The following is a 14,930-nucleotide window of genomic DNA, read 5'->3' as shown; positions in this document are numbered from 1 at the left end:
GACAAAACACAAGCTACAGTGATGATTTCACAGATTAAGAACCTTTTCTTAACTCTGAATTTCAGATTTCTCTCCATGACTTTAATCTCAGATCTTTTTAAATCTTTTCTGATTTATTTAATTCTGTCTGAATCTAAGATTTTTTTTAATCTCAGAATTTCGACTTTAAACAATCAGAATTTGTGCCTAAATCTTTGATATTTTTTTAATCTCAGATTAGTCAACTTCTGAATTCTGACTTTCTGATCTTTCCGGCCATAATCCCTGGGATTAACAGCCCCTCCACGCTGCCCTGTGTGTGTGTTTTGCTGTGGGTCTGTTGTCGGGCCGTTGTGGTGTGTGTTGTGTGTCTGTCTGAGGTGAGGCTGGGAGGCGTCGCTCGGCTCTGTGTGTAATGATGTTAGAGTGAATGCTGGAGCAGCTCTCAGGGCTGCGCGTGTGGATCGATGCCGCTCGGCCTCACATACATTCAGCAGCCGCACAGAACAGATGGCAGAACAATGTATTTAAAGGCATTACGCCGCGGCTAATGGCCGGCCGCGCTCATTTGGCCTGTGAGTGCTCGCTTCCCAGCACAGCGGGATTTAAAATGATGTCCTCCGCAGACTACACTCACTTGGATTCAATTTGGAAATGTATTCATATTTACTTAGTGTACCTGCATTGCATTTGTATAGATCAGGCGGCTGTATGGAGTCCTGCGGCGGGTCAGGCCCGTGCCTTTTATGATGTCCCCCTGAAATCCATCTGAATCACATTAAATTGGACATAAAGATGTGCAGACACATACATCACAGTAAATGGTGTGGTGCAGCATCGCCCGCCAACAATCCCACCTCCACAATCGGGTTAGAGAACCGGCTTTAGATCCTATTAATAATTCACAATCTTGTTAGGGGAGAACAAACATTTCTGTTCAGGCAATCTGAGTGCTGGGATTGTGATTACGCTGCAGCTGTAAGCCGGCTCTGTGTGCAGGAACAAGGCGCTGCTATTTCACAGTGTCTGCCTTCTTTATTAAAGAGCCGCCACAGTAAACATGGCTTCCAGCGCTGGGTACTGGGAAGGGCCCGGTCTGCCCTGCGCACACACAGACACACACAGAGACACACACACACACACACTCATCAGCTCAGACACACACACACACACAGACACACAAACACACACAGAGACACACACTCATCAGCTCAGACACACACACACACACAGACACACACACAGACACACACTCATCAGCTCAGGCACCTTTAAATCAACATGTATCTTTATGTTCAGGACTCTGTCTCAGATGAAGGCTGAGGATGATGAGGCCTGTAAATGTCTCCACAGGTTAACAGCAGGCGCAGTGTTTATGAGTGTAAACGGTTCATGTGTTTAATTTGGAGCAGAAGGGGTGTTATTGATTTTATATTAAAATCTGAGGTCTGTTATAATAATAATAATAATTCACCTGAAAACCAGAAAAATATTACCAGAAAAATCCAGATTATTTTTTCTCATTAACCCCTGACCCACTGTGGGGTCCACGGCCCACGGGTTGGAAACCACCGCTTCTCTTCTGTTTTATGTTGTTTTTATTGTTTATTTGTTTCTGTTCTTTGTGTGTTCTGACCGACACACACACACACACACACACACACACACAGTGTTAAAACGATGACATGTGTCAGGATCCTCTGCAGCTTCATTTTCTCACACACGCTGTAAAAACATGAACGTTAAATTTAGGACTGAACGTCAGATTTAACCAGTTAACCCTTCCAGCTGTTCAGCTAATGACCAGAACCTTTTTACAGTCAGTCACATTTGTGCCAAAGGTGTGTACAGATTACCGTAATTTAATCCATGTGTGTGTGTGTGTGTGTAAATACTTCACATAAAATCATCTTCACACCTGTTTGTTTAAAACGACTCTGACACATTAAGCTGAGGCGAAACAGAATAATATTATAACAAAATAATAATAATTAAAATAATAACATTGATAATAATTAAAATAATAACATTGATAATAATTAAAATAATAACATTGATAATAATTAAATACATTGATAATAATTAAAATAATAACATTGATAATGGTAATGATAAAATTGATGATGATGATGATGATGATGACAGCATGAAGTCCATGAGAGGACCATGTGCTGTCACACACTGCCTCCTGCTGGTGGAGACACACACACACACATTGACGAGATGATCGGGTATAAAAAGTGTAACAGGAGCCGTTCACAGTTGTAGGTCGGTCTTTGTCGCTTCCTGTGACAGTGAGGATGATGATTATTGATTATTGATCCCGTTCTGTCCCAAAATGAAGCTGCTGTACATCTTCTGCTGCTGCTCTTTGAAGGAGTCCTTCACCTTCCCTCTCTTCAGGCCCCCGTCCCTGAGACACACACACACACAGACACACACACACAGACACACACACAGACAGACACACACAGACACACACACAGACAGACACACACAGACACACACACACACAGACACACACACACACACACACACACACACACACACACACACACACACACACAGACACACACACAGACACACACGCATACACACACAGACACACACACAGACACACACACAGACACAGACAGACACACACACATACACACACAGACACAGACACACACACATACACACACAGACACACACACAGACACACACACATACACACACAGACACACACACAGACACACACAGACAGACACACACAGACACACACACATACAGACACACAGACACACACACAGACAGACACACACAGACACACACACATACAGACACACACACACACAGACACACACAGACACACACAGACACACACACACAGACACACACACACACACAGACACACAGACACACAGACATACACACAGACACACACACATACACACACAGACACAGGCACACACAGACACACACACACAGACACACACACACACACAGACACACAGACACACACAGACATACACACAGACACACACAGACACACGCACACACACAGACACACACACATACACACACACACACAGACAAGACACACACACAGACAGACACACACACACAGACACACAGACAGACACACACACAGACAGACACACACACACACACATACACACACAGACACACACACAGACAAGACACACACACAGACAGACACACACACACAGACACACAGACAGACACACACACAGACAGACACACACAGACAGACACACACACACAGACACACACACACACAGACACACACAGACACACACACAGTATTTCAGTATTTGTATTTGCTTGTTAATGTTTAAATGTTTAAACAACTTAAATTATTATTAATAAAAACATATCGATTAGTTCTTTACGTTTCTAAAATGAATGTCTGTGGTCTGAGTGTGTGTCTGTGGTCTGAGTGTGTGTCTGTTGTGTGTCTGTGGTCTGAGTGTGTGTCTGTGGTCTGAGTGTGTGTCTCTCACCAGGCCAGGTCCAGCAAGCCCCCCCGACGAGCGATGGCAGACTTCACTCTGTTGGCGAACTGAGCGGCGTCCTCGCCATCCTGCTCACACACACACACACACACACACACTGTTGTCATCACGCTGGTCCTTTAAAGGATCCAGATGTGCTTTGAACATGTGACGTGTCGAACCTGTAAGGTCATTGGAGGGAGGTACCAGACGTTGACGACGATGGCCCAGCTGGTCATCGTACGCAGCAGGTAACTGACCATGTGATACTTACCGCTGTTCCAGAAGGCGTCTCCGAAACGTGGGTCATACTGAGACACAGAGAGACAGAGGGACACAGAGACACAGAGAGACACACAGGGACAGATGAAGGTGGGGCAGAGTGACAGCTGTCAGTCAGGAAACAGGAAGTGGAGCAGCGGCGGTACCTTGATGGCGACCGGGTAGATGGTTCCTCCGATTTCAAAGCTTCCTTTTTTGAACATCATGACAGACGTGTTGTTGATGCAGGTTCCTGTCAGACACACACAGAGGTCATGCAGCCTTCATCCTCCTCCTCCTCCTCACATCATCACACACACTGACCTTCAGGAAATATCAGGATGGGAAGTTTGGTCTCTGCAGCGACGTGAGCTCTGAGCCTGCAGGGAGTCAGCAGACAGGTCACACACACACACACACACACACACACACACACACACACACACACTCGAGGTCAAGTGTGTGGTCAGTGTCTCATAAAGGAAACAGGTCATCAGGTCTGTGTGAGTGTCTGGGACGGACAGACGAGGTCTGACGTCCTCAGAATGTCCTTTCATTCTGTGGTTCCACCCAGACACCCACACGGTGTGAAGACATATTTATCTGAATAAATGAGTTCGATCGTCTTAATGAAACGGATCCATGTTGTTTTCTGATGTACAGGGCGTGTGGCGCTGACCTGCTGGTCACGGCGTGGCGGTCCTTCATCTCTGACCTCTCAAACCAAACATGGGGGCAGGACCTGACCATGGACCTCTGAAGGACGCCCATCAGCCCCCCGTGGATCTGTCCCACCTGTGGACGACACATATCAGAACGCCTCCTCTGAAGGTCACGTGTGTGGTCGCCGTCGGCGATGCTCACCATGGCGTAGCAGCCGTCGTTGGCCAGGATCACCACGTCGATGGGTGTGGTGTGATTGGCGACGCAGATTCCTCCTTTCTGAGGTTTGTTCTCTCTGCACAGAGGAAGTGAGGCGTGTTCAGTCTGACTGTGATGTCATGATGGACACCGATGACAGCAGGGGGCGGAGCCACAGAGCTGACTGACCTGTTGTGATAACGGATGGTGGCCGAGAGTCCTCTGGCACAGATCCTGTAGCAGGTCAGGTGGACCAGCTCACTCAGCCAGTTCTTCACACTGACACACACACAGACGCACACACAGACACACACACACACACACAGATGCACACACACACACACACACACACACAGACACACACACACACAGACGCACACACACACAGACGCACACACACACAGACACACACAGACGCACACACACACACAGACGCACAGACACACACACACAGACACACAGACGCACACACACACACACACAGACACACACACACACACAGACGCACACACAGACACACACAGACGCACACACACACACACACACACACACACACAGACCCACACACACACACACACACACAGACCCACACACACACACGCACACACATACAGACACACACAGACCCACACACACACACATACAGACACACACACACACAGACGCACACACACAGACACACACACACACACACAGACGCACACACACAGACACACACACACACACACAGACACACACACACACACACACACACACAGTGTGAGAAGATTCATCTCTCACGGTAGGTTCTGGTTTTAGATGGAGGAGTCGTACCTGCTTTCAGGCAGGAGTCCGACCACCGTGGTTCCGATCACGAGCCAGGACAGGCCGATGGCGGCCAGCGTGATCCTGCGGGGACACAGACAGCCTTTAGACCAGCAGACGGGCCCGGCCACAGTCCAGCTGCTGTGTGTGTCCGCTGTGAAGCCGAGGTCGCCATGCACTGGGTCACTTCTTACCACAGCGGCGTCTCCCTGAGGAGGGGAGAGGTCAGACTGACCTGAGGGGGAAGAGGACGCAGTATCGCACCAAGACGCCGAGGACCCAGATGACGGTGAGCCGCAGGCTGATGTAGCAGAAGTTCTGGTTGGTGCGGGTCAGGAGGTTCCAGGAGGCCAGCTCCTCGGAGGAGAAGCGCTGGGTCACCTGGTCGTCCGCGATGCTCTCCAGACCCTTCTTACAGAAATACAAGGCGTCGCTCGGGGCGAAGCGCCCGCAGCCCGGCCGGCCCATCTCCTCCGCCATGGAGCCGCCGGCCCGCTCGATGATCCCTGAGAGAGGAGGCGGGTTCATCAGGACAAACTTTACACAGAAGGCTGCAGGACAGCTGCTCTGCTAGCTTAGCCGCGGCGCTGCTAACAGCTACCTGCCTCAGTCAAAGAGGACACAACACAACAACACAACAACACACTCAGGACATGTTAACAACACACACTGCACCTTAACGGGTAAACCTGAGGGCAGGTGTGTGTGTCTTTCAGTGTGTGTGTGTGTGTCTCAGTGTGTGTTTCTGTATGTGTGTGTTAAACTGTGTTTCAGGGCGGTGTTGTGTGTCTCGGTGTGTGTGTGTGTGTGTGTGTGTCTCGGTGTGTGTGTGTCTCGGTGTGTGTGTCACTTTAAACTGCACGTGCTCTTTAGCAAACATTACGCAACCTGTTGTTGCATCATCACGCCGGACGAGTCGTGTGTTTTCTGAGCGACATCAGACTCATGATCTGACCAATGGAGAGCCCCGACTCACACACACAGCGTCACATGATCTGTGTGTGTGAGCAGCTGAAACAAATCCCTCACACAGCATGACACACACACACAGACACACACACAGAGACCTCTTGTTTAACGGCAGCCACACTCTGTGGCTTCATTAGGTCATTAGGTTAGGACAGTTATTACAACATTATTACATGCAGGACGCTCCTTTAAGACATGTTATGACTTTAAATAGTTAAACCCAGCGAAACATCTTCAGCCTGTAAATGAACCGGTATCATTATTATTAATAATTATTATAAAGTGATTTTCTCTCAAAACATTTTTATGTATTTTAAATAAAGTTATTGTTATTTTAATTGATATATTTATTAACTTATTTATATTATATTATTATTATTATATATATTTATTAACTTATTTGTAAAGTTTGTTAAAAGTTTATCAGTTTTTTCTTTCAAATTATTTTTTATTTCGGACGCTTGATTTAGAATGATTCTATATTTTTATTCTTTATATGATAGAAGTTTTTAAAGTTTTACAGTTTTACAGTGTGCGCACAGCCTGGTGTGTTAGTCGAAGCTCAGGTTGTGTGTTTGGTGTGTTTGGTGTGTTATTTGTGTGTTGTTGTTGTGAACAGACCGTTGGGCAGAGGGACCGGCACACTGGGCTGCTCCTGCCGCCCTCTCTGGATCCGCAACGTGGCCCACTGCAGAGACACAACACTGAGGGTTCAGACACACACAGACACACACACAGAGACACAGTCACATACATACACACACACACACACAGTCACATACATACACACACAGTCACACACACACACACAGACACACACAGTCACAGACACACACACAGACACACACACACACACAGACACACACACAGAGACACAGTCACATACATACACACACACACACACAGTCACATACATACACACACAGTCACACACACACACACAGACACACACAGTCACAGACACACACACAGTCACACACACACAGAGACACAGTCACATACATACACACACACAGTCACACACACACAGACACACACAGTCACACACACACACAGACACACACAGTCACAGACACACACACAGTCACACACACACACACAGACACACACACAGTCACACACACACACACACACACACAGTCACACACACACAGACACACACACAGTCACACACGCACACACACAGTCTCACACACAGACACACACACAGTCACACAGTCACACACAGACACACACAGTCACAGACACACACACAGTCACACACACACACACAGACACACACACACACAGTCACACACAGAGACACACACACACACACACACACAGAGTCACAGACACACACAGTCACAGACACACACACAGTCACACACAGAGACACACACACACACAGTCACAGTCACACACACACACACACACAGACACACACACAGAGTCAGCAGCATCGGTCACCTCCAGGATTTTGACCAGGATCTGGATGTAGAGCCCGGTGACGCCCAGAGACAGGCCGAACATGGCGGGCAGCGTGATGAAGAACACCACCACAAACAGCCACAGCTGGAACACACCCAGCGCCACACACCACAGGTCCTCCATCACTGACAGCTGAGGGAGCGCCGGCGTCACCTCATCATCTGCAAAGAGCAGAGCAGCGCCACAAACATCACACACAGGTCCAACAAGCAGAAAGAGGCGGGCCACCATCAGGCGCTGACATCATCACACACAGGTGAACACTGTCCTCACTCAGGCATCGACACAGCCTGGCTGAGGGCTGTACCTTCAACCTGCACTTACAACATGCAAATGACCACGCTGGAAACACGGTGTCTCAGTGGACGTCTTCTGGAACTTCTGCTCATTGTAGGATTAGAAAAGTAAAAGTCACAAAAAGTCTTAAAGCAGCAGATGAACAGCTGTGACGTCATAATTATGAGGTTTAAAGTTGTAATAATGACGCGGTTTGTCACAGTGCTGTGAGTCTGTGTGTGTGTGTGTGTCTGTGTGTGTGTGATAACTGAGGAATATCTGTGATGTGAAAATTCTGACAAACTCTGAGACACAAACTGACAAACTGTGGCACAAATGGGCCATATGACGGTGTCATGAGGCTGTGTGTGTGTGTGTGTGTCCGCCTGCTGACCGTTAACGCATCAACAACTCAACGCAACGACACTTAAACCAACCGACGACACACACTGACCTCCAGCCCGAGTGTTTCTGAGTCAGTGCAGCGAGTAAAGCGTTAAAAAGAAAAGAGGCCGCAGCGGAACCGTTAGTCAGTGTTCAGAAAAGTAGACACACACAGACACACACACACTCACACACACACTCACACACACACACACACACACTCACACACACACACACTCACACTCACACTGAGTACCTGACAGATCCACGGGCGTCCTGCTGCGCGCTCACACCGACTTTCCTTCGTGTTTTTTTTGGCTGCCTTTAAAACCTCCTCGTGAACACGCCCCGCGCTCCCGCAGCTTCCTGCGGACGCGCTGCGCAGGGAAGACGCAGCAGCACCGGTCTGCGCGGGCGCTGCGGGACATCCAGGCGGCATGGCGGAGCCCACCGTGCGGCTGTCCGGCATCGTTCTGGCCTCTCTGATGTTCCAGCATGTTAACAGCGACTCGGACGTGGTGAGAAGCCGCTTTATAGCCGCTGAGCTCGGGTGTGTTTTAGTTAGTTAGCATGTTAGCTTGGAGCAGCTAGCAACAACAACAACAGTGTTCAAAGTTGATTGTTTATGGAACAGTTTATTAATGTTTCAGTGCTGTAGAGGATCGATGTTTATCAATGTGTTTATCACTTATTATCGAAGCTATCACTGGACTTCCAGAGCGGTCCAACTCAAAGGTCCGGTAGTTCTAAGATGATGAGTCATCACATGGTTAAATGGGTCCAGTCTGAGTTCAGACAGCGGGTTTACTCTGTGCTCCTCTGACAGGAGGGCCTGGTCCTCGGAGAGAGCCGCTTTGAGGAGCAGGTCACCATCAGCGACTCCCAGCCGGACCACATCCACATCGAGGAGACCTACAGTGAGTCCACCTGCAGACACAGACACACACACACACACACATAGAGAGAGACACACACACACACACACATACACATACACACACACATAGAGACAGACACAGACACACACACACTGACGCTGACTTGTAGACATGAATGAACTGATTGATGTTACACTTCTGTTCAAAGACGTCCTGTTTGTGTCCTGTAGGACTAAACGATCCAAATAACAGGAAGTTGTGTTTCTCACTTGTTCCTTGTGGGAGTTAATCACAGGTCTGACTGGAAGCTTCAGAAAATCTACAGTTATCCTTTAAAACATTTTGATCACAGTCATCTAAACAAAATACTACACACGGCCATGTGTAGTTGTGTACTTGTACGTGTAGCTGACAGTACTTGTGTACTTGTGTGATGAGGTGCTTTACACAGCAGTGTTTGTCTGACAGGCATCCAGAAGCACATCGCCTGCTCCACACCCAACACGTGAGTACTACAGCGGCTGCAGTGGTCTGTGGGAGAGGCGTGTGTGTTTACCGTGTGTGTGTTTACCGTGTGTGTGTTTACCGTGTGTGTGTTTACTGTGTGTGTGTTTAATGTGTGTGTGTTTACTGTGTGTGCTGTGTGTGTGTCAGTCTGTACAGCAGTGCAGGAGATGTGAACATGGACGCCCTGCAGAAAATGCTGGCAGACAATAAGCAGGTGAGTGTGATGAAGATGATGATGATGATGATGATGGTGATGATGATGATGATGATGATGATGATGGTGACGAAGACGCGCGGCGTGTGCAGGACAGCGTGATCGGATGGTACCGGCAGCGCAGGAACACGGAGCAGCAGATGACCTTCAGAGAGAAACTGATCCATGAGAACCTGAAGAGCGCGCTGTCCAACCCTCACATGATCTTCCTGCTGCTGACGCCGAGCACGCTGACGCCACCAGGCTCCACCCACAGGACGGAGTACTCCGCCTTCATCTCCCGCAGCAGGTCACAGCAACAATACATGACGGTCACACATTTGCACTTTCACTGCCTGAAGCTGTTATTTACATTATAACCAAGGTGCGGTCAGCTTCGGCACTAGTACCACGCTCCACCACCAGGTGGAGCCATTTGGTTCGGATGTAAGCCTTCCCACTGAGGAACGTCTCTGGTGACGTGTCTCCTCTTCCTCTCCTGTGCAGGCGCTTCATGAACTTGTCTGTGCTGGTGAATAACCTGGGTCTGCTGGAGCAGCTGGCGTACTGGAAGGTGTCGGCGCCGTGCTCGGCGGCGGGTTACAGCCTGACCATGAGGAAACACGGGTACTATTTCCACACACCTGCACCTTCCCACCGCATCACATGCAGGTTCTGAAGCTCTGGCTCTCTCTTGCAGGTCCAGGTTCTTCTCCTCTGACGGGCTGCTGAAGGAAGTGAGTGAGGTGAACAGGATGAACGACTCCCTGCAGGTGGAGCTGCAGGTGAGGGGGGGGGGGGGGGGGGGGGGGGGGGGGGGGGGGGGGGGGGTTCAGAGTGTTTTAAGCCTCCACTTCCTGTTTGCATCACCTGACCTGTCTCTGTGTGTGGACAGAAAGCGTGCACAGAGGTGGAGGAGAGTGAGCGCCTGGTGGAGGCGCTGCAGGTGGAGGTTTCAGCTCTCAGGAGGAGGCTCAGGAAGGAGCAGAGCGAGGCTGTGAAAGGTGCTCCTTGCTTCTCCGCCATCACCTCAGGTCATCACGCCACGTCGTCCAATCAGCTAACAGCGTGTGTTTTTGTGTAGGAACAGACAGCTTCAGTCTACCGGAGCAGAAGAACAACCTGCTGCTGCAGGAGGCCATCAGAGCGCTGCTCGGCTGCTCGCCTCTGTTCTGCACGCAGACGCTCACTGTGCAGGCGTTTCCTGTTCCCGACCAAGACGTTTCCACGGCAACGCAGCCAAACTCTGTCGACTGCTGTCGGAAGAGGCCGAGAGAGTCACAGCCAGAGCGAGAGTGGAAACGCAGGAGGAGCGAGTGCTGATGTTGGGTCGGGTTCACTTCCTGTTTACATTCAGTGACTGTCAGCTGTTCGTTTGGATTGTTTATTAAAAGTGTTTGTTTACAAAGCGCTGCAGCCGTCGTGTTGTTACAGAGGTCTGTCATTAACTGACAGGCCTGTGGTCAGGTCTGGGTCTTTTAGACGGTTTACGGTTATTTGTGCCTCTCTCCAGCCGCTTGGTGTCAGTTTGTTTTCAGACTCCACCTCAATGATCCTGTTGCAACAGCAGACTCACATTCAGAGGTCAGGAGTTTAAACGACCAGGTCAGGAACCAGAAAGATTTCAGGTTTGTAGGTATTCTCCTGATGTCGTCCCTGACCCTTGTGTGTTAAGTTTCCAGCGTCTGAGTCTGGCTTTAAAGGATCCACGATGAGCAGGATCACCGTGGTTTATGTTAGCTCGCTGTGGCCCTGAGTCCGAGGACAGACGGCCGCAGCCTCAAACACTGAGAAAATGATTCACTGCACACATCGACAGCAGAGGATGAAACTTTAATAGACACAGACACACACTAATCTTGATGTTTGAGTGCACAGATGATCGGATCCCTCATGAACTGTGGATGTTTGTGGGTCACCGACATGAAACCTGGAAGGACAGACAGACTGTGTGATGTTCAGGTAGAAGCCGCTCAGCAGCCATTACCCAGGTTTCAGGACACAGACTCTGAACCATCAGATTTGCCTCAAAACAGTCAACAACAATCAGAAAAATGAAAAACAGTATTATTATGGCAGAAACAGGAACTGTGAACGCACCCATGGACTGAGCCTTCTTGATGGCCTTGGAGACCTCCCTTTGTTTCCTCCAACATAAGCCTGAAACAGAGAGGACCTGGTGAGGACAGCTGCTGCAGGCAGAGAGGATCATGGGACGGCGGGGCGCTCACCTGTGATGTGTCTGCCGTAGATCCTGCCTGTGTGCGGGGAGATGAACTGAGACAGCAGCTGCGGGGGGAGACACAGAGACACCTGCAGTGACGTCACACACACGTGGTTATGAATGGGCCTCGTTCACTGCGCTCACCTGGATGTTTTTAAAATCCACAGCGACGTCACACAGCACGCAGCCTTTCTGTGGCTCTTTGTACGGGTTCTCCATTTTCACAAGCTTCAAGACAAAAAACAAAGACAAACACGTGTCCTGTTATTATTGATCAATCATTAATATCGCCATATTATAATCATAGCCTACCATGCTGTCTTTCTGCTGGACTGCACCTGCAGAAGCTGTGAGGCTCCTCAGACCTGCACACAGCCAGTTAGCATTAGCATCACAGTCAGTTAGCATTAGCATTAAAACCGGAGAAATCATGTTTATACTTTAAACCTTCAGTATTTCTGATAAAGACCGGACCCCCCTCAGTGTGTGGTGGAGACGGGACTCACCTGTATTCACACGCAGAGACAGAGCAGCCTTTAATCTCTGGAGTCCTCTCAGACACAACATTTTGACCGGACACAAGACAGGAAGCTGTGCAGGACCGGAAGTACTCCGGCACCTCACCGAGGCGTCGTTATTAGTTCCGATCACTTCTCTATTAATTAGTGTGTCAACGTTTGTGCATAAACATTAAATAAATACTCTCTGTTTTTATTCTTTTTATTCAAAAAAGTTTGTAATTATTACTAACTTCTCATTGTTCAAAGTTGGAGTGTTTCTGGACTATTAAACGTCACTAAAAAGATGTCGCAGGAGAAGATAGAAATCATCCCGGATAAGAGAAGTAGTAACACGTTTAGACACGTTTACATTCAACGTTTCAAGCAATAGTTACCAATAATCAGAACCTTTAGAAAATCTGCTTTTAAAAATATCTCGTTCACAAAATAGTCAAAGACTGCTGTTTACTGAGCCGAAGGGTTCTGCTAGCTAGCTAGCGGTAAACCGAAGGCGGAAGTGACGGAGGGGTTTCCCTCTCGGCTAAACTGCTGTTGGTCATTTTGAATGCAGGACGCGCTGAGCTGCTGAAGATTGGCGTATTAAATCCCTTCTGTGTTTATTTGGTGCAGTGTCCGACTTTGATACTTTTAGAGACAGATTTTAATTCATTTGTTGTTTGTCACCAGTCGTTAGCTGCGCAGGGATCAAACTGTGGAGCCTTACTGCTAGCATGGAGCTAACTACCAGCTGAGCGCTGGGGTTCAAATCGATGAGCTAGTTTCATGACATGGTTAGTAAAGTGCTAGCACTGACTCAGCAGTGAGTGAGTGAGTGTGTGTGTGTGTGTGTGTGTGTGTGTGTGTGTGTGTGTGTGTGTGTGTGTTAGCTGCTGACATGTAGCTTCGGGGCAGCGATGAGCGCCGCGCGGCTCCACTTCAAAATAAAACGGGTCTGTTCGAGGAAGAGGTCTGGAGACAGCCTGAAGACTCACCTGTCACCTGCCACGAAGAGGGGAGGGGGGCTCTGCCCGCCATGCCCCCCCGGCAGGAGGGTCAGCAGCATCATGGCGGAGGGGGGGCCGGAAGAGGTGAGATGCTGATCACAGCTGAGCGTCGATCAATCGATCAAAAGCGTTTGATTTGTCATATTTGATAAGATTTGTAGAAAACGTTTCTATAAAACACATGTAGCAGAATACAGAGAGCAGGTGACGGGTCAGTGTCTGAGCTGTCCTTGGATCAGCCTGTGCTTTGTCTCAGTTCTGCAGCGACAGTGAGGATCTTTTTGGGGACTATGACAGCATCCTGGAGGACAGCTCCCTGCTGGCAAAGCTGGACACAGCAGAACAAAATGAGAGACGGCCAGCGGCCCAGACGCAGGACTTCACGGCTCTGCAGCCGCCGAAAGACGCCGCCCTGACACCGTCCTGTGAGGACGTCCTCACTGACTCCATCTTGGATGCACTGGAGGATGATGAGCCCTTTGGAGATGTACCGGCCAGCCAGCTGCAGTTTCTTGAGGAAATTCAGGAGAAGAGGAGCAGACTGCAGGATGGAGATAAAACCTCGACCCCCTTCAGAAGAACTCAGGGGGGAGGAGAGAAAAACATGGAGGACACATCCAAGAAGCAGCCCAGAGCGAGGAGGAGCGTGGCCGACCAGCTCAAGAGGACGATGCTCAGCAACGCAGCAGCTCCGGCCAACATGTCTCGCACGGCAGTGCTGAAGGAGGCGGTGGTTACCGAGGAGATCAGCGTCGCCATGCAGGCCATGGAGGCGGTGTCGGCTGAGAGCACCGACCTCGGGCCGTTCTTTGGGCTGCCCAGCCGAGTGAAGGACCTGATGTGCAGACTGAAAGGGATCCAGACTCTGTACGGTGAGACTCCGCTCGCTCTGCTGCTCAGACAGACTGCTGCAGGAGGATCAGTGTGATGATGCTGTCCTTTCAGATTGGCAGGAGACGTGTCTGAACCTGGACTGTGTCCAGCAGAGGAGGAACCTGATCTACTCCCTGCCCACCAGCGGAGGGAAGACTCTGGTGGCTGAGATCCTCATCCTCAGAGAGCTGCTGTGCAGGAGGAAGGACTGTCTGTTCATCCTGCCCTACATATCACTGGTGCAGGAGAA

The 14,930-nt window shown here is 49.4% G+C and overlaps 4 protein-coding genes across 5 annotated transcripts in view; 2 read left to right on the top strand and 2 right to left on the bottom strand.

The window, feature by feature from the left end:
* Positions 1-1,821: 1,821 nt before the first annotated feature.
* Positions 1,822-8,893, bottom strand: LOC114443893 (glycerol-3-phosphate acyltransferase 3-like). Of its 2 annotated transcripts, XM_028418244.1 has the most exons (13): positions 8,758-8,893; positions 7,821-8,002; positions 6,993-7,059; positions 5,638-5,908; positions 5,412-5,486; positions 4,788-4,877; positions 4,602-4,695; positions 4,417-4,532; positions 4,062-4,117; positions 3,905-3,990; positions 3,659-3,787; positions 3,486-3,565; positions 1,822-2,392 (listed from the first exon to the last, which is right to left on the bottom strand). In XM_028418244.1, the coding sequence occupies exons 2-13, from the start codon at positions 7,962-7,964 to the stop codon at positions 2,287-2,289; spliced, it is 1,314 nt and encodes a 437-aa protein (XP_028274045.1). In that variant the 5' UTR covers positions 7,965-8,002; positions 8,758-8,893; the 3' UTR covers positions 1,822-2,286. The 2 variants fall into 2 exon arrangements, with proteins under 2 accessions (XP_028274045.1, XP_028274046.1); XM_028418245.1 differs by lacking the exon at positions 4,788-4,877.
* On the top strand, positions 8,686-11,488 carry LOC114443895 (BRCA1-A complex subunit Abraxas 1-like). Its single transcript, XM_028418246.1, has 9 exons — positions 8,686-9,019; positions 9,328-9,418; positions 9,848-9,884; positions 10,034-10,100; positions 10,193-10,389; positions 10,587-10,706; positions 10,780-10,864; positions 10,975-11,083; positions 11,164-11,488. Exons 1-9 carry the CDS (start codon positions 8,939-8,941, stop codon positions 11,400-11,402), a joined length of 1,026 nt encoding a protein of 341 aa, XP_028274047.1. The 5' UTR covers positions 8,686-8,938; the 3' UTR covers positions 11,403-11,488.
* A 405-nt stretch (positions 11,489-11,893) lies between these two features.
* On the bottom strand, positions 11,894-12,911 carry LOC114443910 (28S ribosomal protein S18c, mitochondrial-like). Its single transcript, XM_028418276.1, has 6 exons — positions 12,810-12,911; positions 12,616-12,668; positions 12,448-12,531; positions 12,311-12,368; positions 12,180-12,239; positions 11,894-12,009 (listed from the first exon to the last, which is right to left on the bottom strand). Exons 1-6 carry the CDS (start codon positions 12,868-12,870, stop codon positions 11,933-11,935), a joined length of 393 nt encoding a protein of 130 aa, XP_028274077.1. The 5' UTR covers positions 12,871-12,911; the 3' UTR covers positions 11,894-11,932.
* A 431-nt stretch (positions 12,912-13,342) lies between these two features.
* LOC114444008 (helicase POLQ-like) overlaps positions 13,343-14,930 on the top strand; it is a 6,318-nt gene continuing 4,730 nt past the window's right edge. Inside the window, exons 1-3 of the mRNA XM_028418405.1 lie at positions 13,343-13,891; positions 14,064-14,679; positions 14,753-14,930. The exon at positions 14,753-14,930 is cut by the window's right edge and continues 1 nt beyond it. Of these exons, the coding sequence (XP_028274206.1) occupies positions 13,718-13,891; positions 14,064-14,679; positions 14,753-14,930 (968 nt within the window). The 5' untranslated portion in view covers positions 13,343-13,717. The remainder of the gene's footprint in view (positions 13,892-14,063; positions 14,680-14,752) is intronic.

This window comes from Parambassis ranga, chromosome 12 (assembly GCF_900634625.1).
Source record: "Parambassis ranga chromosome 12, fParRan2.1, whole genome shotgun sequence".
Lineage (NCBI taxonomy): Eukaryota > Metazoa > Chordata > Actinopteri > Ambassidae > Parambassis > Parambassis ranga.
This window is presented reverse-complemented; position numbering and strand designations above follow the sequence as displayed.

Excerpts from the sequence above, each read along its gene's own strand:
- LOC114443893 (XM_028418244.1), bottom strand. The coding sequence starts at position 7,964 with ATGGAGGACCTGTGGTGTGTGGCGCTGGGTGTGTTCCAGCTGTGGCTG. Across the intron at positions 3,991-4,061 it reads CATCCTGATATTTCCTGAAG|GAACCTGCATCAACAACACG; the intron begins GTCAGTGTGTGT and ends TGTGTCTGACAG. Across the intron at positions 2,393-3,485 it reads GGCTTGCTGGACCTGGCCTG|GGACGGGGGCCTGAAGAGAG; the intron begins GTGAGAGACACA and ends TGTGTGTCTCAG.
- LOC114443910 (XM_028418276.1), bottom strand. The coding sequence starts at position 12,870 with ATGTTGTGTCTGAGAGGACTCCAGAGATTAAAGGCTGCTCTGTCTCTG. Across the intron at positions 12,532-12,615 it reads TCCAGCAGAAAGACAGCATG|CTTGTGAAAATGGAGAACCC; the intron begins GTAGGCTATGAT and ends TTTGTCTTGAAG. Across the intron at positions 12,010-12,179 it reads CAAGAAGGCTCAGTCCATGG|GTTTCATGTCGGTGACCCAC; the intron begins GTGCGTTCACAG and ends CTGTCCTTCCAG.
- LOC114443895 (XM_028418246.1), top strand. The coding sequence starts at position 8,939 with ATGGCGGAGCCCACCGTGCGGCTGTCCGGCATCGTTCTGGCCTCTCTG. Across the intron at positions 9,419-9,847 it reads CCACATCGAGGAGACCTACA|GCATCCAGAAGCACATCGCC; the intron begins GTGAGTCCACCT and ends TTTGTCTGACAG. Across the intron at positions 10,390-10,586 it reads GCCTTCATCTCCCGCAGCAG|GCGCTTCATGAACTTGTCTG; the intron begins GTCACAGCAACA and ends TCTCCTGTGCAG.